Here is a 24950-nt window from a genome sequence, read left to right as displayed (position 1 = left end):
CTGCTCTCTCACACACACAACTATACGTCCTCCTATACACAATGGATTCTGCTGCAGACGTGCATATTTCTTACTTGTCTCACTCAGCCGTTGTCTCTGTTTCTCCGTCACACACACACACACACACGCATGCACGCAAACACACACACACACACACACACACACACACACACACACACTGGCAAACATACATCACACAAGATCTGGCAAAAACGGGGTTCTAGTTAACAGAGTGGGATGACTCACTGCTCATCCTGGACTTGACCGTTAGCTGCCGGTCCTCCTCACAGCAATGTACGACAGGCGAGAGCGATTGGTGATGTTATAATATAAGTATCAGTTACTGGTAATCACTGCACATAACTCCCTGTAAATCTGGGAATTTACGTTTGTAATGGATTACATTCTAAATCATGCAGATTATGTTCCTTTACTGATGGCTAAACCGACTATCTGTGTGCCTCCTTGTAGTCCGCCCCTTCACATTTTAAAACATAATTTAAAAATCAGCTGACCATGCAGCCACAAACAATGGCTATACTAAATTTCCTCATGCCAATGTAATGTTGATAAATTTCAAGAATGTGATGAGCAGAAGCGGCGTATGTTTTCTTTCTTGTGTGTAGATTATAACAAAATGCAGCTTTTTTGGAATGTGTGTGTGTGTGTGTGTGTGTGTGTGTGTGTGTGTGTGTGTGTGTGAAGCTTACGTTTTTATTATGTGCACAGGATCCTTTATTCAATACATCTCACATTGTATGCACATGTATGAAGGGACAGATCAATAGATAGGAAAGATATTTAGAAATAAACAATACACTACAGGTCACTCATTTTCCATCCAGGATTTTGAGAACAAGGAAATCATATTGGAATGGACACACACACACACACACACACACACGTCTAACAGGCGGTAGGACAGTGTATCCAGATGGCAGAACAAAGCCTGAGGTCAGTTTTAATGAGCAGAGCTAATTACCACATGACTGTCCTATCTGTCCATTCCTGGTGGACTGTTGGCCTTTAATAGGGTATACAACAGGAAGTAAAGGCAGGAAGCCCACCGCCCAACCCTGCCACATACAACCAAATAGTAGTCACTGTAAACAATGTGTGATACATGCACCCAGCACAGTTTTTATAGACCCAGTAGACTTAAAGTCGACTGGTGATAATAGAGTGTACAGAACTATAAACGCACGCATCCTACATTAGATCTGCACTGAAACAATGAGTGTTTGCTAACATGCTAACTTTTGCTTTGCTAAATGGGACTTTTCCCAACGTAACCGGTAACCCCACTAATAATAAGGTTAGTTTATGACATGCTCTTTGGCCTGGCAACTAACATCATGTTAGCATTATTACTGCAGGCCATAAGCTAATTAGCCAGACATGCTAACATTTGGAGCGGATATTGGAGCTGAAAGACACTGGGAAGGGATGTAGTGAGCTGCCATTGTACACACACACAGAGACACACTCACATAAACACACAAGCATGTGTCCGTCAATGCAGCACACACTCCTTGCTGCTGTGTTTGTCTGTGCTCAGACAAGCAGGAAGAAAAAGCTATTAGTCACTGAGGTGCCATCAAGCATTGTTTAATTTATCTTCCCTGTGCTGCTGAACTTCGTACTGCAGCTCAGATTCATCAGGGAGCTCTCAGGAGCACAGCACTCTGCCAAATATATGTATAAAATCATTCGTTGCAACAAGTGGACCTATATCTTTCTGATTTGAGAGCCTCTGACAGAAGTTGAAAAGTAGTGAGCTAGTTCCCGGTTATACTGTAACATCAGTTGAGTTTCAGGTCGCCCGTAGAATATTAATGAACTTCCTGTGACTTGTTGAAGAAGTTGATGGATGTGCGGACACAGCTTACAATCTACTGCATAGTTTATGTCCTCATTCGACAGCACTGAAGTCAGAGAGTGAATGCGTTTATGTTAGAGCCTTCATGAATTTGAAATTGAACATTGACTTTCATATTCAGATAGTATGGCCTACATTTATTTTTTAATTAAGAAGGGCTGCAATGCTTTGAGCCTATTTCTTACATCAGCATGACTGTTAACTGGCTGATGTTGAGCAGGTACAATTTTTACAGTGCCATCTTAGTTAAGCATGTAAGCATGCTAACATTAGCTAATTAGCACTAAACATAAAGTACTGCTGAGGCTGATGAATGTCATTAGTTTTGCAGGTATTTATTTATAAACCAAAGTATTGAACAAATTCAAATTTTGATGGCGCTAGATTGGAAAGTCAGGGGATCACTATTGCCACGCTGCTAGCATGGCTTAAAAGGGGGGGGGGAAGCTAACTTAAATACAAGCAGGCTTAGAAATAACTTTTGATATCATGTCATTGTTAGTTTCCGATACGATAATCTCTAATGTTCTTGATCCAGAATATATAACTTTATTACTATAACTACTCAAATGCTTTAATTACAAACAATAAACCCACAGAAATAATGTAGGTCAAGTAAAACAAATGTAACTGCTGCTTTTAGTCCTCTGACCTAGATGCTTCTGACAAACAAATAACGCACCAGCTTACTAAGCATTCAGACTATTTTCGGACTAGCTGTTATCCTCTTGTGACTCTTATTATAATTTCATAATTACAATCAAGTCTTCTTCCATGATGTTGCAATTGTAATGTGAGAGATGGTTAGGAAACACAGGGGGTCGCATGAGTGCTTGGGAGTAGAGTTGAGTAAAAGCATCCCTCTCCAAAGTCCCTCCTCCCTCTCTAATTGACATACTCTTTTAAACACTTTCAACCACTCGTCCTCCTCTTCTGTCTCTCATGCCGCTCCCCTCCATCTCTCCCCCTCTCCTCTCTTTGGGACTGCAGTCATTCATTTCGGCATCACGGAACAACACTTGACCTGTTTTTGGCTGCCGGGGTAATGGCCCTGTCTCCGGTGACGTCCGCTTGGGAGGAAGAAGAGGAGGTGAAATTCAGAGGGATGAGGGGAGAGGTCAGAGGAGAGGGGAGAAAAGAAGTTGTCTAGGAGAGGCGAAGTTTAATGAAAAGTCAACATTTAACAAGTGTATTTTTATGCTGAAGTCACTAATAGCTAGTAATATGTGCTGCTGCTCAGTGTCTTTATATTTGATTACATTACAACATGTTTTCATTGTTAGTAACAATAAAGACTGGGCATTAAAAAATAAGGCTGTCTAAGGCAATATATTTTTCTTATTGTTAGCAAAAGAACCAAACCAACAACTGTGTATTCAAATCCTGATATATCTTATTCCTCTTTTTCATACAGCACTATTGTGTCCAAAAACTATTAGAAACATATCAGTGAGGCACACTGTTGCACTGGGTGACATGTTCCTTCATTACCATGGACATTGGCACAGTAGTTTATTTTGAGTCAATCCTACACTGTCCTGAAGCTGTAAATACTTACCAGCCCACCAAATGCGTATTAATCTTCCTCTGAAAATAGTCCCCAACAAATGCACTATTTACTCTTTGTAAACGTTTGAGTAACGTTTGCTCAAAAATTACAGTGCCCAGCTGTTTTAGGAAATTATTTACCTTTTTTTTTTTTTTTTTTAAATGAAAGTTTATATGCATGACCTGTTTTTAAAGATATACATCTTCGGTAGCATCAAAGTAAATGTCCAAACTGTTTGAGATTGGGTTGTAATGGGGAATGTATCCCCTTTAAATATCAAACTACCTCCTGTTTGTACAGTAGATGTGTGGCTGTCATTTTACCAGATGGGTATTGTTATTTACTTGATCAGATTGTTCCTGGTTTAAATCAAACTTTTGTTACTTTTGTGGCCGGGTTGGCTCAGTGGGTAGAGCAGGCGCACATATACTTGGAGGTTTATGCCTTGACGCAGAGGTCCAGGGTTTGAGTCAGACCTGTGACGATTTCCTGAATGTCTTCCCCCTCTCTCTCACTTTTGTTACTTTTATGACGCTTATTATTATATGCATTTTAATTCCCATTCACTTTTAGACAAACTGGACAACTAACTTCCACTCCCTGAATTAAATTGCTTAAAATATCATAAATCTTGGTCAGACCAGGGCACCATCCAGACTGCATTCTTAGCCTCAATCTGTGCCGTTTGCTTGGTGTTACAGAGCTATGTGAAAAGTATGTTTATCCTCGGATGTTAGGAAAGCTGGCTTCCCAACACGCTCAGATATAGAGACAACAATAGCAGTCCTGTTTCTTCCACAGCTTTAGCCGTGCTCACACAGTTTGAATTAAGAGGTCAGGCCACTTTTGTAATAGTCCCTTTTTCACTCCTGACCATGATTTACACATACTGAACTTAGCTGTTTATTCAGTAGTCAAGCTGAATATTTCAGGTGATACAATCACACATTATTTCATATATAATGTTATCTAATAGAATTGCAGAGTTTAGAAATGGGTGACAGCTTTTAAACTTTCCTTATTTTAGTCAGCCAACTAATGTGTAATGGATAATTATATGAATGCAGAATATGTACAGCCAATATTTGGCTATAGACTCTGACCTTGTCACTCCTTACAGCCAATTTGGGGAGTGATGATAATAGGTTTTCCCCAGGGTACTGGGGAGGTATGGCTTATGACGTACTAGCAGTAGTGGTAGCAGAGTTTTCAGGTGCAGCTGGCATGGCAGAACATAAGAATGATCAAAGCATTGCAGAATTACAGTAAATACTTTGCCCTATTTTAAATGGTGGATTAGAAATACGTCACAGCAAGTAGATTGTGTCTGTTAGTGTTGCAGCCAATGCAAGTCTGTCTCAACTAGCTCGCAGAATGTGCTTATATTATTCCACAGATACCTGTACTTAACTCTATATAGTTTATGATACATTCATAAAACAGTAGTTGCATCACTAAAGAAGCATGCTGGTAGAACAGATGATTGAATCAAAGGCACAGTTAATAAAGGCACACTCAGCAGAGATGAGTACCGGTATATTGGTAAATTGTGGGGATGAGCAGTATGGAGACATGGGATTATATAAGCGCACTGTAATAATAACCAGAGCAGTGTAAGTGGCTAAGTTGCAAAGAAAGGTGTCACTCTTAACTACCTCAAACTCACAAGTCATAATAATATAAATAGTCACATTTACAATACTAGGATGCACTTTACAATTCGGAAAAATATGTAACTGTCCACTATTGGTATGCCTCAGCGCCGACGACAGCATTACGGAGGCATTATGTTTTTGGGTTGTCCCTCCGTCCATCCCATTCTTTTGAACACAATATTTCAGGACCCCTGGAGGGAATGTCTTCAAATTTGTCACACATGTCCACTTGAACTCAAGGATCAATTGATTAGATTGCGGTGGTCAAAGGTCACTGTGACAAGAATTAATACGCTAATTATGACATTTCACACAAATGTCTGATTGGAGTCAGGACAGACATGCATTTAAACTGCAACTTGACTGGTTGGCAGAGGCATACAACTGCAAGGCGGTAACTCTAGTTTTCTGATAATTAAAAATTTTAATTCTGAATATCTATTTTTGTTGAGACTGTCAGAAGTGTTGATTCTACATTGCTTGTCCTGTACATAAAGACATGCAATCTGAATGCATGCGTGAAGTGTAAAACGGAAGTGTAAAATGGAAATAATTCATGGAGTATAGGATGGGGATTAACTGTTGAAACGTGGGTTCAGTTATAGCTAAAATCGGTTCTCCAATGAACACGTAAAAAACCCTTTTTCTCAATTCCATTCAGCCCTCAAACTTGTAAGAGTGTTGTCTTAATTCACTGCTACTGTACATCACTGTGTTTTCCATGCTGTTTTTACCCCCTCAGAACATATCCCAGTGGGAGTGTAGGAGGAGATGTTTGTCTTTGCACAATTACAGCAGTTAGAACATGAGTAGTAACAGCGAAACTCTCTCAAAAAGAAAAACACATTTCCATAGAAACTGAAGAATGGGCTTAGTGTTTGGCTGCTACTGGTGCAATAAGTAGGAGTTGGACTGTGAGTTCCAGTACTTTCCAGTAATAACTTCCTCCTGGGGTTTGGATGGTTTCAGGCTTTGAAGAAGGAATGAAGTATTAAATACTGCCCACATAGTGTCTTCATGAATGTGATAAACAAGGTAAAATTCAAGTACAATGGAGATGGCTAACATTCCCAGCCGTAGACAACAAATGAAACAAGAGGCCCTACATATTATTATTATAAGTGTTTCCGGCAACCTCAAGTTTCAGTACCATTAAAGAACAATGTTGAAGCGAATGCGTGACAGGCTGAAGGCATTATTCGTGGGAAACATTTTGACGGAAGAGGCATTTCCCCTGCAGCTAGAATGAAAGCTGGTTAGTGGGACATATGTGATATGGAGAGTGCAGTCAAAAAAAAAAAAAAGAAGATAACTCACTATCGTTTCCCAGAATTTGGGCCACCCTCAATAAGTTCAGTTCCTGTATCTGACAGCCCAACTCTTCTGTAAATATTGTCCAAAAGTTGCTCTTTACAGGGTGGCTATTTATAGACATCATGTTAAAGCAAAGGGCATGGACAGCATTGCTTGCAGCATAAACAGACAATGGGTATCCATGGCAAAATCAATGTGGATAATGCTTTAAAAGAGCAAAATATCATGTCATATCAGCCACAACACAATGAGATTAGCTGAGAGGTCCAGTAAATGTGACTTGACCCTCACATCCGAAATATGATGATATTTAGTGGTCTGATTGGAAGTTACTATAGCAGAAAAGAAGACAGTGTGCAATTAGATTAAGCAGAATGAGAATGTGATTTTCAGACAGCAGAGAGCAATTTTACCTTATAACCTTTATGTAGTGAGGAACAGTTGACTCTGCATTTACAGTATGCTCTTTCACAGCAAGTAGTTATTCATCCGTCTCTATGTCCACATCTTATAAACACAGCATACAATATTTATTTATTTCTACATTAAAAATGTAATATAGTATATACTGTATAGTATATAACATATATACAGATACATGAACATATATATATATATATATATATATATATATACATACAACCACATAAAAATAAAATAAAACAATAAATCTGCAGGAGAAGGCAAAAAACATCCCAGCAAAAGAAAGAGCAATTATTTATTATAAACCGATGGAAGATGACATCAAGTTACATCTTCCAATTAATAACATTGAAATAAAATATTTTCTTATAGCGTTTAAAGGCAGGCTTGTCAGTTGTCTCCTTAGTCTTCTCAGTTGATTTGTGTGTTTATTTTTTATCCTGGAGAAGGCGGTATGTGCTGAGATGTAAAAATAAAAATGCTTGCCTCAGAGTCTCTCGCCTCCGCCTTCTTCTCAGTATCTTTATCGTTCCATGGATTCAAGCCCAATTCCCCACCACCTTGTACGATTCAACTTTGCGCAATTTTCTATATAGCTATTTCTATATTGCTCAAGTTAAAATAAACAACATTCTCTATTTGGATAGAGTGTGCTGTTTAATAATCACATTATTCCTCGGAAATCAGGAGTTAAATTACTGAATAAGTGAACTAAATGCTTTCCTTGGAAGAAGTAAGAACTGTATCTGATGTTACCATATGAACAAGTCAATCAAAAAAATAAAAGCAGTATTCATATTTAAAACATTTGTTGTATCTCCAAACTATCTGTTCTGTCTTTAGTATCAAACACTCACTGCTTGTAGGCTGGAAATGTCATTGCTCTTATGCAGCTGTAGTCACATTCACAACAGTTACAGTGAGCTGCTAAAAAAAAGACCCACTTTCAAAACCTCCATTAAAACTTCTCAAAGCATTATGTTGCATCAGCACGCTAATATACCCATATTTTTGCCAAAATATGGCTACATTTTTTACGCTAGTTCAAATAGCTGTATGTTCACACCTGCATTTTCTGATCAGCAACTAATGTGCAAATCTTCAATATATTTATAAGAAGTGTGGGCAAAAATGAAGAGTTTGCTTGATCCACCATGTCCACACTGTGTCTGTGTGGACAGCAGCTGGCAGGTTAGTTCTGTAAGCAGGCTATTGTTTGCAGGTTCACACATGACTGGGAGTTTGTTTTCCTTTAGGCAACATTACACAACAGTGTGTGTTTGCTTTTAGACAATGTTTCCCTGTAATTTCATAAAGGAATCCATTAGAGAAATGTTATTGCAGGTCTTCTGGTTTCTACTGGAATTAATTAATTTTAATGGAGCGTTTTGATGTTATTTGTCCAGTGCTGTTTCCTAACCACTACTGCTAACTGGATTGAGCTGGTAGATGGCAAAAAATCCTTCATTAACAGTTTATCTGCTTATATATGTGCAGATCCCCAAATATTCTAGATTTTCTTAAAAATATTAAAAACATCAAGATCAGGGACGTGCACAGCTACGGGCTATTGTTGCCTGGGCAACAGTCTGTATATATAATAAACTTTTCTTTTTTGTTTTTCTTTTTTTTTGTTTTGCTTTTGTGGTTCCATCAATGCGATTAGCCCATCATTAGTTAAGTTAAATCAAAGGAAATTGCCATATCCTCCAATCTTGTGTAAAAAATGTTGCCACCATATGTCAGCTTCAGCTAGGGTTGCCTTTTTTTCCAGGTTAGAGCAATAGCCCCTCCAAATGTCTGCGCACGTCCATGATCAAGTTTTATTTCACAACTGACAAAAGATAAGTAAATCCTTACTTGTTGCCATATCTGTGAGGGTTGTGTAAGCTAGAGACAGAAGTTAAATGGCAAATATAGTAAATTATACAAGTCATTTTGGTAAGAGGCAAGACATCCAACCCACTGAGCAAAAGCATGTAAATGGTTGTTTGGTTCAAGCTCCTCCATGAGGTTCCGCAAGGTTTAAGTGAAAGTTTAGTTACAATCAACATCTTACATCTTCATCTTCTCTGCTGCATATCCATACAGCATGAGAGCAGGAAGCACACAGGAAGAGAGCTAGCTTGTCAAATATTACAACACACAGGACATAATAGGATTCAGTTGCGTTGTAGGCCAACTGTGACAGTCAGATTGTGTTAACACCTCGAGCCCTGAGTTTTATTTTAAGCCTCAGAGGGGGGAAATGTTTCAGTTGTGTGTCGTGTAACTCAAGTCATGTTGGCTGTCAAACAATTGGGCAATTGACTCATGGCTGTACACTCATACACAAACACACACACACTCACACAGAGGAAATTCAATCACTTAAATGTGACCGTGTCACATTAACAAGGACACTCTGCTTCCTCTCGTCCCTCCCCCATTCATCTCCTGTCTTCCTCTCCTCTCCCCTCCTCCCCATGTACCCTCCATCACTGGTCAGCTGCCCTTCATGTTGTCTCTGGGAAAATTAACAGAAAGGTATGAGACACAGGTCAACATGACTTCAGCATGGTTTGTCTTTCTATGCATGTGTGCTTAAGATTTTGTGCTTGTCTCTATGTGTGTGTCCGTACGTGTGTTTTTACCTGTCGTCACCAGTCATATTTACCCTGCTTGTTGCCTGAGTAACCACAGTTTGTGGCTCCGTCACAGTTTCTCAAACTGAAACATGTCAGATTGATGACGTCAACTTGTGTGTCAAGTCTGAAGCACCTCTGCCACATGAGATGACGGAGAGTGTGCGGTGCCAGAAAATTAAATGTACGTTTTGCATATAAGAGTGTTTGTGTACAGATGTGGAAAGGGGTTTTAACGGCAGTCTGTTTCCTGTTTTTAATCCCTGTGTCCGTTCTGTTCAGACTGCCACATGTCAGACAAACACACTCGCACACACAAGTTGTGCTTTAGCCCTGCCTGCTTTTGACTTGAAGATAATTCTCCTCACTGTCTTTATTCATAGTCATTCATTCAAAACTCAGCGAGAGAACCTGAGCCACTGATGCAAATAATGTGAATCTCTTTTTCTTTTCTTTAAAGGGAAAAAATTAAACTCTGGTTTAAGAAGAGGTCATTAATGGTTAGTAGTTGTCACCAAATAGCAAAAAGTATCAAAATATATTTTTTCTTTCTCACTTTGACATATCTACACGCGCCCCGGACACATTTTTTACATATACGCTACATGTGTGCACATACACCTTGAGAGTACTGAATTATACTGACATACACAACTAATTGTGTCAGTTATTTTATGTTTTATCTAACTTTATTATATTTTGTTTGTATGTTTTGTGTAACTGTCTTGTCTGTTAATTCACAATGTACTATTTTTTTTAAATTAAATTTTAATGTTATTTAGTTTGCACTGATAAAAATAAAGATAGGGTATGTTTTTTTAGCATTGGGCTGTTTTGAAAAGAAAACTACAAACTACAATCTTTGGACTAAAACTATTATTTTCACATTATTCTCACATTAACAGGTACAGTTACATGTTGCAGCAAAATCAATTAATTCCAGTGGATTAGATGAATCTGTGTATATTTTTTCACCTCAGGTTCAGTTTATGTGAACTCTAGCACATCTTGAATGTGCTGACCTATGGGAGAACAGAAAGCTGGAGAGTCCAAAATGGAGATGTTGATCTATTTTCATTTAACCTTGTCTCTCTGAGTATAAACTGCATTACAAAAGAGGAAGGATTTGAGAGTTATAGTTTGGACTAGGACTTGCATGACTAGGCTGTGAACCTTTTTTCCCATTAGCAACTGAGCTAAGAAGCTTGATAACTGGCAGTTAGCAAGCAGGCTAGCTCAGAGAGCTTTTATCTTTCTCCAGTAACATGTATTGAATGAAATGATGTACAACAGTCCAGAGAACAAAAGCCTATGAGTAAACGCCCTGTACAGAGAAAATGACTGTGTTAGCCTGTTTCCGGCTGGCTAGTGTGTCAGCGGTTAGCTTGTTATCTACAGTAGTTTACCAACTAGCCCTGCGAGTAGTCGCCAAGCTTCTATAACTAAGCCTACACATTTTGTGAAAACACACAGATGAATTTTGCTGTGCATGTCTGGTGTGACCGGGCCATAACAACTTGAACATTAGCCGTAAGTGATACAAAACTCTGCTGGAAACTGTTTCATGTCATCACGTCATCTAAATATGATGCCTGCTTGTACCTTCACCTTTCTCTTTGGTATCGCCGCTGTCTCTTAAACCCCTCTGCACCAGGCTGTGGACATTACCCAGACTGCACCATATAAAAACAAGCAGTCTGGACTTGTGCCCAAGCTGTGAGACAATATTTATTACAGGAAGGTACTTTAGAAAACCTTAGCTTCCTCCAGGATCATAACCTCTTCTATTCTCATTTACTAAAACAATATTTGTATTAGCCTCTTAGTTCGAACAGTTTGAACGTTGTAGGTGTAACAGGAATGTTTGGGTGCACAATTGCCCCTGGCTTACAGATGTTTGAGTAAAATATGAATAGGTTTGAATATGATCTCACCATTTCATCCTGTGCTAATTTGACTATTCAAAACACACACAGGGATTTGAATGATGAATACGTGTTTTTTGTAAGTGTGTGAGAGAGAAATAGATAGAGACAGAAGGAAAAAAAAGATTATATACACATAATGTCACTTTTATTTTAGGTTTATTTGCCGCAATTTGGGTTGAAAATGTCATGCCACTGTAATAGCAATTCTTCATGACAAGCAAAGGCGTGCTTTATGTAATGTACTTTTTCTGTTAGGCTTCATTGTTTTTCTCATTGGTTTCTTTGAACATAGAAAGTGTAGCTGCGTGTTCCTCACAGTGCTGGAAGCTTAGCATGTGGCGCTAACACCAAGGCAAAGTTCGACATTTACGTTAAAAGTTGGACATTTTTGGAAATGCATTTGTTTGCTTTCATGCTGAGAGTTAGATGAGAAGATTGATACCAATCTCTTTTCTCTTACCCTAGTCTCGCATTGCCAGTCCTTCCTCCACAGCGCTGTAGAGGAGGGTCTGGCTAGTCCACACAGCATTCCGGGAGGGGAGAAAAATGTGCTCTGGTTTATTGGCATTTCTTTAAACCAATCATAATCGTCATGGGCAGCGCTAAGCGCCGAATGGAGCCATGGTGCCTCTGCAAAATAGCCTCGGGAAGGAACTTGTTTTGGTGGAACATTTGAAAGTGTACGTTCAAAAGTTGTTTTAGTCGTGCAACAGAAAACTCAGATTGGACAGATAGTCTAGCTAGCTGTGTGGATTTACCCTGCAGAGATCTGAGGAGCAGTTAACCATAATAAATCGACCAATTTGAAGTTACAGCAACTTCTGCTTCTTGCCAGGTCATCATTGTAAATTTGTTCTGTATCGACTTTCCTAATTAATTTTTTATTGAAAATAAAAAAATAAACATAAACTGAAGCCGGGTCAAAAGTTAGGGATTATCAAATAGCGCAGTGTTTGCACTTAAGGCTGAGGAGGAAGTAGGTAACACAATGATCAAATAATAAACTCACAATTCCCATTCACAATAACCAGTTGGAGTAAAGAGGCAATTAGGCACGAGCGTGTGTGCCGACAGAGTGTCTGCAGCCTCGGTGCACTAGGTTAGCATGTGAGGTCCAGACAAGAAGGGATTCAGTGCATGACCTGTGTGTGTGTGTGTGTGTGTGTGTGTGTGTGTGTGGGTGGGTGTGTGGGTGTGTGTGTGTTAAGTAAGTTGGTCCATTGAAATGAGGATAAGCAGCTGGTGACCTGTTTTATTACTCATTAACCCACAGAGTCTCCACAAACAGCTCTGGATAAACATTCCAACCCAAAAAACATTTCCTAAAGCATCGGCATCACGTGTATTTATCTAATACATCAACATACAACAGGTTTACACAAATATCGAAACTTATTTCAATTCTGTTTAATGTTTGATTTCCAAAATCTGACACATGCAACCAGGGGACGCAAATACTGGAGACACTACTTTCTTTTAAGGGTTTACAAGCCAAAGGGTTGGGAACTACTAAAGGGTACCGTGTGCCTACAAATAGTCAGTGTAGAAATTGAATTGTGGAAATTACACTCAACTCTCAAAACAATGTTTTCTCACATAAGCCATGCAGATAGTTACTATCCTGAGTAACTGGGACACATTGCTCTTTTTTCATGCTCTGAACAGCACAACAACAATAATTTACTTACCATTATTGTATTGTAGAGAGTGGTATGCTTTATTTTGGATTTCGGTATACTAGCATTTTAATGTGTTAGACACCTGTTGCATATTTTTCCATTATGTGTCCTTTTCCTAAAGAGTAAAAACAGATAATACAGCATGGTCTAAGAGTCTGTCCTTTTGATGCACTTGACCAACATGCACAATAGCACTGACAAAATGTGGTTTGTTACTGTTGTTATTTCAAAAGAGGGGGTCGAAAAATATCATCTTTATGATTTGGTCGTCCCAGTGAAAAGGTTCAACTGTTTGTCAGTGACTAGAATTTGCCTCTGACTGAAAAAATATGGATCTGCTCCAAACAGAGTAATAACCCCCACCACGCCACTCACTTCTGCTGCTCAACTCCCCCCTGCCTCTGTCCTTTGCCCTCTTTCTCACTCTACCTTTTATCTATTTGGTTGCCCCCCCCTCCCACTCCTTAACAGCAAAATTAAAATTCAAATAGCTTTATTGGAAAAAACAATACATACATACAATTCATTGAGTAAACTAAAATATATAAATTTAAAAACAAAAACAAAACAAAAACAAGAAAATCATAGAAACAACAGAACAGCGTCTCTCTTCTCATCGTTTTTCTTTCATATGTTCATTCTTTTGTTCCTCTTTCACACACATAACTCTGTCACTCCTTCATCCCTCTCTCCCTGCCTCTGTCGACACACTCACACAGACACGTGACAAACGGCACAAACTCATTCATGAAAATGTTGCAGCACTCAGTCAAGGCTTAACCACTGGATTATAGGATTGGAGAGTGGGACAGATCTAGAAGATACACACATGAATTACATACACACACACTCATACAAGTCTGAGTGTGTGTTGTTTTTTTATGGTGTGTTGGTGTTTTAATTATCCTGCCTTGTGGACTTTAGTTGTACTCAGATTTCCATTCTAAAACAACAGCAGTTCATTGCACTATTATTGACTACTGTTTATTACATATATTATACAGCTACATTACATACTATTCATCTAGAGCTCATTCAAAGGGATAGTTTGACATTTTGAGATACACCTATTCACTTTCTTGCCGAAAAGATTGATACCATTCTCACATGTGTCAGGATATCTTGGCATGTATTGTACTTTATGCTTCTGTGTTGCACATTTTTAATCAGTACCTGACACTTTGCATCATGATGTTCTACTGTATATAATTCTTATTATCTTTACTCACAAAAACATTCTCTTTTTATTATTGCTCTGTATGATTAAATGCTATTGAAGGGCCTGTGTAACATGTGTAGGGACTAAAGATGAAAGCCTTTTGGCTAACTCCACTCCATTTACAAAAAAGCTGTATTACTGTAATATGCACTGTGTCTGTAAGTGAGAAAAGTATCAACATTATACAGAGAGGATGATGAGGGTAAAAAGAGACAAAATGCATGATTAGAGAGAAGACAAGGAGTAAAAAAGGAGTACGAGAGATATTTACCAACACTGACGTGTGCAAAGCTCATATACAAAATGTCCTCTCTCTCTCTCTCTCTCTCTCTCTCTCTCTCTCTCTCTCTCTCTCTCTCTCTTTCTAACTCGTCCACTTTATTGATGGATGACGGCATGGGGGCGAGGGATATGAGGGAATGAATGGATGGACAGGGGAGAGCAGTGGGAGAGGGATGACATCAGTGCAGAGTCTCTCTCCAGCCAATCCCCTCGCAGTCCCCTTTGCTGTCTCCGCCCTCCCACACCTCTCCCTTGTTGCTACGGCAGCAGCACCATCCCGCCTGCGCGAAGGCATTGTTTAGGGTTGATAGTAATGCGGCGTGGGGTGTGTGTGTGTGTGTGTGTGTGTGTGTGTGTGTGTGTGTTTGTTTGTTTATATGGGACACTAGAGGCTGCAATCCAGCACAAGTAATCACCTCTTTTTTCTTGCTCAATCATCCATCCATCCCTCACCTACCCTCCTCCCTCTCTCTCATTGCCATCCTTCATCTCTTCCTCCACTTCATCCCTGCTGTGCCTGTCGCTGTCTCGTCTTCCATCTTACCTCTTCTCGTCTTAACATTCAAGGTCCTTTCATTCATGATTTATTTTTGCTGCAGTGCTTCTGTTAACTGTTCACCGGCAGCAAACTTGATACACACATTTACATGCACACCGAATATATATACTATATATCATACAACATTTTCTGCATGGAGTCACTTTTAACACTTTGAAAATGTGGATATATTGTACAAAATCTTATCCAGAGGCATGTGAATGACAAACAACAAAGGCAGATGTCTCCATAGAGGGCACGAGGAGCTTTGTCAAGTCTGATAATAATAATAATAATAATAATAATAATAATAATAATAATAATAATAATAATAATAATTCAAGTGGTATCTTTTGAGTCTACAAATTTATAGGAGGAAACACTGCATTGCAACAAACGTCAAGCTTGAAAGATGTGCCAGGGAAGATCTAATTAAAGATTCTATTGAGTTGTTTCATGGGAAATGTAGGATTCAGTGTTTTTGGTGTTAGACCCGTACGGAACTAAAATTCAGGATATCTCGACCTTTTCTGCGTCAATTATGATCGTTCTTTTTAAATCTGTCACTTGCAACTTTACGGAAGTCTAATACTAAATTGCTGTACCCATTTGAAACTGAGGACAGATACTGCGTCTACATGTGTTGGAACAACATATTCTCCTGGCTAGTAACTTCAGATAATATGGATCCTATGAAAATCAAAAAATGTTGTATTTTATACAGAAACTGGAACTTTTTCATATAATACAAAATGTGACTGCTTCCTTTTTTATAGACATACCTACATATTTTTAATCCCTGTAACTCTGGCCTTTTAACCATGCAACATTTCCTCTTTTGAGGTTTTGTTTTTGCTTACTGTTGCGTCTAGACAGTCTCTTTTCTTTCACTATGTTAAACATACCATGCCATTATTAACAAGAATTGCAGGAGTTTCGGATGCTAAGTGTAATTTCAACATTGCTCTCAGATCATACTTGTATTACATCAGTTACATGTTGTTGAAATATTAATTAAAAATAAATCAGATACACAACACTTCAAGAGTTGAGTATTAAGGCCTGTGAACAAAAAAAAAAAAACACAAATCCATATGCCCATTTACTGTATGAAAATGTTTATCTGTCTGTCTCTTTCAGAGTGTCTGCCTATTTTGCAGCCAGTCTGTTTGTGTCAGGGTGTCTGGGTTTTTCCTCCTCTCATCTGCTGCTGTGCTGCGCTCTCTCGTAACTATAGAAACGAGATCAACATGCAAATACCTAGGCACGCTAACTAAGGCTGTGTGATAGGAGATGCAAATTGCGTTTCCTCTTGTAGGATTACACACCCACACACACAGATGCACACTCAGATGTATACGTGCACACACAAACGTTTATGTGCGCACGTAAGCACACCCAACTGCAGTCTAGCATATTTACATTTCTCAGCACATTATACCAAAACCAGACATTAGCAATAAGGTAAAGTATCAATGAACCTTACATGAAAATAAAATCAAATACAGTTTAATTTACACTCAATACAATTTTTATTTAAATGCTATTTCAGGGGAGTTGTATTTCACAAGTCCACATTTATTTAATTCAGGGGTCTTTTATTTCATAAGTCCACATTTATTTATTTCAGGAGACTTTTATTCCATAATGCCACATTTATTTCAGGGAACTGGGTTTATGAGTTTATTTCACTGGATATGGTGGATGGTTTAATGAGATCAGCGAGACTGAATGTGTGGCTTTAAACAAATCAAAACAAACAAAAACGATAAAATAGGCTAAAAGGCTCCACATAGCCTAGCTGCAGAGTTGTGTTTTAGTTCTTAGTGATATTAGTAGCCCGTGTACAAGTAGGCCTATGTTGTTGTTTTTTATTCCTTTAACTTCTTTATTTCATCATAACAAACTAACATCCAAATGTGGTCATGAGCTGGTTAAGGCATGGCGAGTACCAAACTCCAATGTATGCCCCATGGAGTCTTATCTCCTTCCCCATCGCCTCTCGTTTCATTGATGTCTGTCTTTTTTTTTTTTTATGAATGAACGGCAGAGGAGGAAAGGGGACGGGAAACTAGACGCTTTGTGATTGGCTGCTATTGGTTGACGTCACTTCCGCCGTGACGCGATGCACCCATTCACAAAAAAAAAAAAGGAAAAAAGAGAAACAATCCTGACGAGGAACAGCATTCGTAGAGGGAGAGGGAGAGAGAAAGAGGTGAACGGAATGAGCGTGAAGAGTAGTGCGGTTACAATGCGGGGATAGAAGAGAAGAGAAGCGCAAAGGATCCGAAGTTTGCAGGGCGGTGTGGACACAGCGAGAAAGACAGACAGACAGAGGAGATAACCGACAGTGAAGCCTACACACAGCCTGAAAGGACGTGAGATGGAGGACCTGGGCGAGATGGACTGCCCGGTGGTGAAGCGGTTCTTAAAGGACGACAACGCCAAGTGCCTGCTTCTGGACTGCCGCTCCTTCCTCGCCTTCAACGCGGGGCACATCCGCGGTGCCGTCAACGCCCGCTGCTACACCATCGTCCGCCGCAGGGCCAAGGGCACCGTGCTCAGCCTGGACCAGATACTGGCCGGGGACGAGGAGGTCCGTAGCCGCCTCCGTTCCGGGATGTACTCCGCCGTGGTGCTATACGACGAGAGAACGCCGGACTCCGAGACGGTGAAGGAGGACAGCACACTGACTCTAGTGCTCAACGCCGTGTGCAGTTACTCCTCCGGCACACAAATATACTTGCTCAAAGGTAAATGTGCTTCATTATAACACTCAGTTTGATATGGGGTCAGCTGCAGCATGTAACGTTAAGTATGATAAAAATAGACCAGCATCACCGGTAGCCTACGGTCATTACATTCAGGAGGCAGCCTCAAAACGGTCAGTTGAAGCATTTAATTCAATGTTACCGATGAGTGGTGGTTATTCTGTGATTCAACCTTAATATAGGGTGGTAAAAAGGTATACAAATTATTGTAATAAAAGTTTTATTAATGATAACACAAATAATGTCTTTTTTTTTTTAATTCAGCCTCATTTATTAGTCACAATAAGGGTGTTTTCATCTCTAATATATATCGAAATACAAGTTACACTTTGTCTTGAATAAGTCTTTTGTATTAGTAAAAAAAAAGATGTACCCTACAAAAACAATAATGATAAAAGTGCATTATAATGTGTTTTTAATTTTAATGAGGCTTTAAATGGGACAATCACAGCTAATAATAGCTTCAAATTTCATTAATAGCCTAATTTCAATAGATATGCCACCAGCCTATCTGGGGCATTTCTAATAAATGTTCAACCAATGTAATAAATATAATTTTATTGCAACCACAAATTTAGCTGCCCAATACGCTACAAACCAGAGATTGAAATATCTTCCTATCGTGCCTACTTTATTTTCGTGCACTGGGTGTCATTTTTTACATTACGCACACTCACTCAGTCACTCACAGCTGCACACATTCATGCACAGACCAGTGGTTGTGAGCTGAGTGAATGAGGTAATGCTGGTGCACAGAAGCCACAAACCGGTGGGACTTGCACTTCATCCTTTCAGAAACAGTCTGCTTCGGGTAGATCGATGATGGGAAGCTGTAAAACCGAAAATCAATCTTGATTTATTTCACCAGACTATATTTAGATTGCAGGGAATTTGAAAAGGCAAAGCTGCTGTAAGCTGTGGCGCATTCTTTTTGTGTGTGCATCATGGCGAATACGCCTTGAAGCACACGAGTGTATGGGTGTAGCTTATAAAGATGACATTTTCCGGTTAATCTGATGTGATCCCTGAGGTGCAGGGAGCAGCGGTCAGAACTGCAGATTTATAATTTAAAACAAATAAGCAAAGGGAAGATGAAATTGTTTTCAAATCCACGTAATAGACACAGGACAGAATAGGTCAGGGGTCGGTTCAAGTGTCTTAATGTCAGGCTCACTGAATGCAGAGGTGTAAATCCTGGTGTGGGTTGCCATGCTTCTATGTCCTGATGTATGCTGCTTCCCCCCCCCCCCCACAAAAACCTTATTTCTGTAATGTTCCTGGAGGATCCTAAAGTCCGTCTGCTGCAGTAGTGATTAAATATATCGTGTTTTACTATAATATTGTTTCTATTGTGATATGTTAAGATGCATCGTATTTGATCATGATGTCTCTTTTCCAGGTGGATACGACAGGTTTTTCTCAGAATACCCAGAGTTTTGTATAAAAACCAAATCCCTACCGACTCTCACCAGCCAGTCCAGCGTTGACTCTGCCTGCTCGTCTTGTGGGACGCCACACCACGAACAGGTAAAACGCCACAGGACGCAGACAAACCACAACTCACCCCTTCACAGCCTGAAAAGAACACTATAAATGACATACCAGTGTCAACCTGCTGTCGGGTGTGTGCAGCCAGTTAAGGCTGCAACTAATGATTTCATTCTTAAATGTGTAAAATAATCACAAATGACACACACACACACAAGCCATCACAAGTAATTGGAATTTGTCAATGTCACGTCTGTCAAATAAGTGTTTCAACTACAGTTTTATACACAGACACCGAGAGCTGCCATCTGGACACAGGAACTACACTGGGAGCTATTTGCTTTGTAACTTTACTGTTACTTCCCCACGTTTATTCAACCCCATTTCCTCATCCAGTCTGGGTATTAAAAGCAGGGAAAGTATAGTTACAAACTTGTTTATTCAGTCTAACGGCCATGCGAGAAAAAGCTATGTCAACTGCCAGGAACATTACCTGGAAATCCACTTTTTGTCTGAATGAGTTATTTGTCTAATGATAAGGCTACAATAGAGGTCATAGTTCACTATTGATTCACCTCTGCATCACTTCCTGTGACCTGGGTGGTCTTGTTTTGTTGGTCAGTGATCTGCTGTTTTTTGAGCCTGCAGATTTTATGCAACATTCACAGTCACATGTGGTTTCGGGTTTAATTCCACTGGAACGCATGAGGAGAGAGACGCAGACAATCCAGCCTCTGTGCGTTCTCTAAGAAAACTGCTTCATAGTCTCAGCCACGCTATCAAGTGTTTATTTTTTGTTTTTTTTTATCAAGGAATACTGTAGCTTCCTGTTGAGTATCTCACTTGCAAATTTTCCTCTCAGCCTCCACTCTCTTCCCCCCTCACATTACATCCTCTTAGCAGTATCGATCATTTCCTGCGTCAGTACCGAGGTCGTCAGCGGCAGTGACATAAACAGACAGAGCCCTCGTCAATAAGTCTCACTACCGGTATAGACCGCCAGCTGGCTGACCCCGCAGATCCAATGAAAGCGAAAACAACACGTCTACTCTTACACTGGAATATGCTTTCAAACATGTTTCAAAATACAAAATTAGATTGGTACATGTAAAATCAGGTTACATTTCCTTTTTTATGTACAGTAGTACAGACTAGAATATTTATTCATTTTGTATTAATCAAAAACATTTTTTTTTACCATGTAAGTTTTATGTTTTTCATTATGAAGGGTGACAGCCGTGTTCTAATGTCAGCCTATAGGCATTTTTATGTTATAGCCAACAAATACTATTTTTAAAAACCAGAAAGGACAAACGCGTATTCACATATTTATGCTGCGTGAGATACTTCATTTTTTAAACCTTCACATCGTTGCTGTGTTATAAATGGCATTAAGTAGATCTGACTTTCTGAGGAAATGTTGCTGTGGAGCATATATTTCTCAGAAGAACTAGTACAAGGTGTCCTTATCGAAGCATGAGAGAATGGTGAATGTAAATCCTCAACATAGATCTGTTGTACTTACTGATAAATCAATACCACGCTTACAGTACATTTCCACTGAATCGTATGGCGTAAGCATGTAAACATCAGTCAATTCATCAGACAGACATCAGACTCGGTTATTTCCTCCGTTGCAATACGGGGAAATTACTCTTAACAAGCTACATAGCCCATATCAAATGACCCTGCATTAATCACACAGATAATAAGCTACCCCTGTTCGATGAAAGGCGTGTCTAATGTGATTAGCAAAACATTTAAGCGTGGTCACACATACTGAAGTCATCTGCCATCTGGCCTCTGTTGCACACTGAGACAGTGACTTCTTTGTCTTAATCATATAAGCTGTTTCCCCATTTAAGTAACTTCTGTCCAACATGGCTCTCCGGGTTAGGTCAGAAGATGTTTCTTCATGTAATGACTGAATTATGAACAAACTGCCTCAGAACAGAAAATCTGTCTCTTTACTGCTGATTTCTAATGAAATAAAAGTATTAATCATCATTCTTCCATCTGTCTGTCATCCAGGGCGGCCCAGTTGAGATCCTCCCGTTCCTCTACCTTGGCAGCGCCCTCCACGCCTCAAAGAAAGAGGTTTTGGACGGCATAGGAATCTCCGCCTTGCTGAACGTGTCTGCCGACTGTCCCAACCACTTCGAGGGGGCGTACCAGTACAAATGTATACCCGTTGAAGACAACCATAAAGAAGACATCAGCTGCTGGTTCCTGGAGGCTATTGAATTCATAGGTCAGTGTGTGTGTGTGTGTGTGTGTGTGTGTGTGAGATCTAGGCAGAACAAACGCGTTCCCATGGTGTGAAACCACAACTGTAATGAGCTTCCTTCAGGCATGGTTTGTGCTTTATGTGGTTCGTTTTTTGGTTATTAAAACAGTAGTTACGTTTGTTTGTCTAGTATGTCTGCTAAAACACGTCAAAGACATTTTTATTATTCATTACAAGACATATGTAGGGTTGCAATTAATTTAGGATAATTTTCATTATCGAATAAGATAATTTCACGATTAATAATTTGTCTATAAAACAGCAGAAAAATGCCCATCACAAATTCCCAGAGCACAAGGTAATGATATCTCATGTCTTGTTTTGTCCAACCAACAGTCTAAAACCCAAATTAATTCAATTTAGTAGAATGTAAGACAAGGAAAAGCAGCAAATTCTAACATCTGAAAAGCAAAAATCATCAAATATTTCACTTTCTTGCTTGAAAATTGACTAAAAGGTTAATTGATTATCAAAAGAGATACATTTTCTTTCAAATGACAAATCATTGCAGGTCTAGATATATGTTTTCTTTAACTAAATTAATTCTAATATCTTTGTTCTGTGTGCTAAGTTCTCATTGCTGGGATATTTATTTCCTTGCATTTTCCGAGAGTCTGAGAATTTCCCCCCAGAAGAGCTTTCAGAGATAAGAGATGTACCGGACACACTGTGCATATAGAGCAGGCACATGACAACAAATCAGACATTTATTCACTGGGATCTGCCGCAACTGATTATTTCCAAGTAGCCCTTTATCACTCACATTTCAGCAGATTTAAAAGAGGCAGAAAAAGAAAGAAAATACCCACCAAAATCTAATCCAATTAATCTATTGCGGAACAAAACAATGTTATACAATCAAGGAAAAGACAGAGGAAAGCATTTGGAATGAGAACATTTTCCAATCAATCGTTTCTCTGGAGCACAATTTCTCGTTTGTATATGTAATCTAGCAAAGTGTGTGATTTGCTTTTGCTTTACATATCCATGCTGTACGTCCACAATGTGTGTATGATTTCCGTGCTGTGTGTGTGTGCGTGTGCGTGTGCGTGTGCGTGTGCGTGTGCGTGTGCGTGTGTGTGTGTGTGTGTGTGTGTGTGTGTGTGTGTAGGTGCTGGTATGCGTCATGGTTAGCTGCTGTGGGACCAGAGTCTGACTCATCCACTGTTACCGAGTGAACAGACTCTGTGGTGGAGTTAACTGAAATCTATCTGTTTGTGTGAGAAAGAGAGCAAAAAGTTAGACTGAAAAACAGAGGCAATGGTGGAAGATAGGATTAAATTAATCGACATGCAAAAACAATTTAAAAAGTCCCTCCATTATCCTCTTCATATTCTGTGCTTCTAATTTCCTGCAGGCCGCACACATGCTTCATAACGTGACTGTGTAACTAATCATTGAAACTGATGGCTGTTGGGCAAATTGAGTTACTGTAAACGCTGTAATCAATCTATTACTTAAATCTGGTTATTCAAAGTAATAGCAGGCGTCTAAAGATACTAAAAGAGGCAGAGCCATAAATAGGACAGGGGAGGAAGTGTGAAAGAGGCTGATGACTCAAAAATGTTGCACTTGCGTGTTTCAGTTAAATGTGATTTGCTGCTTTTCTCACTTTGAGGTTAGTTTGACTGCACAGAGAGAGGAAGGCATGAAAACAGCTTGAGGCAAAGCTGTACATCTGTTAAGCTTAAAATACTTGGTGGCTGTGAGAAATTGAATTCCGGGTTTGTTTGTTAAGGTTCATGGTGTCCACACAGAATGATGATGTAAAACCGTAAAATTCTTTTCTTTCTTTATCTGTTCTATAACTGTTTCCTCAAAAAGATAAAGAAAAAGCTAAACATGATGTTTCAGCCCAGAATTAATTTAGTTTTTTTGCAAGCACGAGGAACTGCTGGAAATTAGCCATCAACTTCTCCTTTGCATTCAATGTGAACTGAGATTTCTACATTTTGAGGTGTGTCAGTGCTATTCGGCAAATTCGGTGCCACCAGGTTTAAATGGGGCCTTTTTAAAAAAAAAAATCGCCTTCAAATGAACTGCTACAAACATGCTTGGAGCCCTTTGCTTAGAGATGAAATAAAACGGAAAACATTGTCACTGTTCATGATGGAAACTGAGCTTGCGGCAAACCACCATGAAAATAACCTCCATAGCAACAAACAAAAAACAAGTCTAAGAGTCTCAGCCATGCTAGCGGCTCTGCAAGGCTAGCCTTAGGCACAGCATTGATTTAAGCAAGTCAACATGCTAACATACACTGAAAACATGCTGATGTTTATCATGTTCACCCTTGTAGTTTAGCGTGTTAACACTTGCTAACCACCACTAGGTACAGTTGAGACTGATGGGTATGTAATTTGTTTGGCAGGCATTTTGTCAAACAATAGTATTCGACAAATGAAAGATTTGACCTGAAGATGGCATTAGAGGATAAGTCATTACCACACATCATTAGGGTACATTATCTGGAAACCATGAATGACTGAATGTACAAAATCTTGTGCCAATCCATTCAGTAGATGTTGAGATATTTCACCAGATAAGTGAAAACTTTGACCTGCTGGTGGCGCTAGAGGAAATAATTAGGACATCCTCTGGTGAGCATGAATATCTGTACCAAATCCATGACAATCTATCCCATAGTGATATTTCAGTCTGGAGATTATTTGTAGTAGCCAATAAAAACTAAATGGTGTTTATTATTTATGGAAACCTCTAACCTCTGACCCCTCTCTCTCCTCAGATTCAGTACGGGACTCCAGTGGGCGAGTGCTGGTCCATTGTAAAGCAGGCATCTCTCGCTCCGCCACCATCTGCCTGGCCTACCTGATGAAGAGGAAGCGAGTGCGTCTGGACGAAGCCTTCGAGTTTGTTCGCCGGCGTCGCAGCATCATCTCCCCCAATTTCAGCTTCATGGGCCAGCTGCTGCAGTTCGAGTCGCAGCTCCTCGCCACCTCGTGGGTTGCAGAAGCGGCCTCCACAGCGAGCCCGCTGCTTGGGCCCAAGTCCTCCACGACGACCACCACGTCGACGACAGCCACGGCCACCTCTCCGTTCATTTTCAACTTCCCAGTTTCTGTGGTGAACCCCGCCTACCTGCACCACAGCCCGCTCGCGGCCTCCCCCGGCTGCTGATGGATCGCCAAACACAGCCTTGCCCATGGTAACCAACTCAGAAAAGACTGGGCTGCCATTGGCTGGAAGAGCTGTCAGTGGCAGTATGTACACATGCTTCCAGGGCGGGAAGGTGAGAAGCGTCACGGTGCCTGATTCAAAACTCATAGACTGAAAAAAAGCCAACGCTCCTTCCA

At 39.8% G+C, this 24950-nt stretch overlaps 2 protein-coding genes across 3 annotated transcripts in view; both read left to right on the top strand.

Moving 5' to 3' along the window:
• Positions 1 to 17241, top strand: part of LOC116048895 (putative cytochrome P450 120) — a 44890-nt gene extending 27649 nt beyond the window's left edge. The window contains exon 11 of one of the 2 annotated variants that reach the window (XM_031298191.2): positions 17141 to 17241. In XM_031298191.2, coding sequence (XP_031154051.1) covers positions 17141 to 17176 — 36 coding nt within the window. In that variant the 3' untranslated portion in view covers positions 17177 to 17241. Of the gene's footprint in view, positions 1 to 2869; positions 3191 to 17140 lie in introns of those variants that run through there. The other variant, XM_031298192.2, reaches the window with a different exon arrangement.
• Positions 17242 to 17248: 7 nt separating this feature from the next.
• Positions 17249 to 24950, top strand: part of dusp4 (dual specificity phosphatase 4) — a 10009-nt gene continuing 2307 nt past the window's right edge. The window contains exons 1-4 of the mRNA XM_031298196.2: positions 17249 to 17843; positions 19261 to 19388; positions 21381 to 21600; positions 24383 to 24950. The exon at positions 24383 to 24950 is cut by the window's right edge and continues 2307 nt beyond it. Coding sequence (XP_031154056.1) covers positions 17474 to 17843; positions 19261 to 19388; positions 21381 to 21600; positions 24383 to 24774 — 1110 coding nt within the window. The 5' untranslated portion in view covers positions 17249 to 17473 and the 3' untranslated portion in view covers positions 24775 to 24950. The remainder of the gene's footprint in view (positions 17844 to 19260; positions 19389 to 21380; positions 21601 to 24382) is intronic.

Source organism: Sander lucioperca, chromosome 1 (assembly GCF_008315115.2).
Source record: "Sander lucioperca isolate FBNREF2018 chromosome 1, SLUC_FBN_1.2, whole genome shotgun sequence".
NCBI classification, from domain to species: domain Eukaryota; kingdom Metazoa; phylum Chordata; class Actinopteri; order Perciformes; family Percidae; genus Sander; species Sander lucioperca.
The sequence above is the reverse complement of the archived record's forward strand: the minus strand, read 5'-3'. Positions and strand labels throughout refer to the sequence as shown.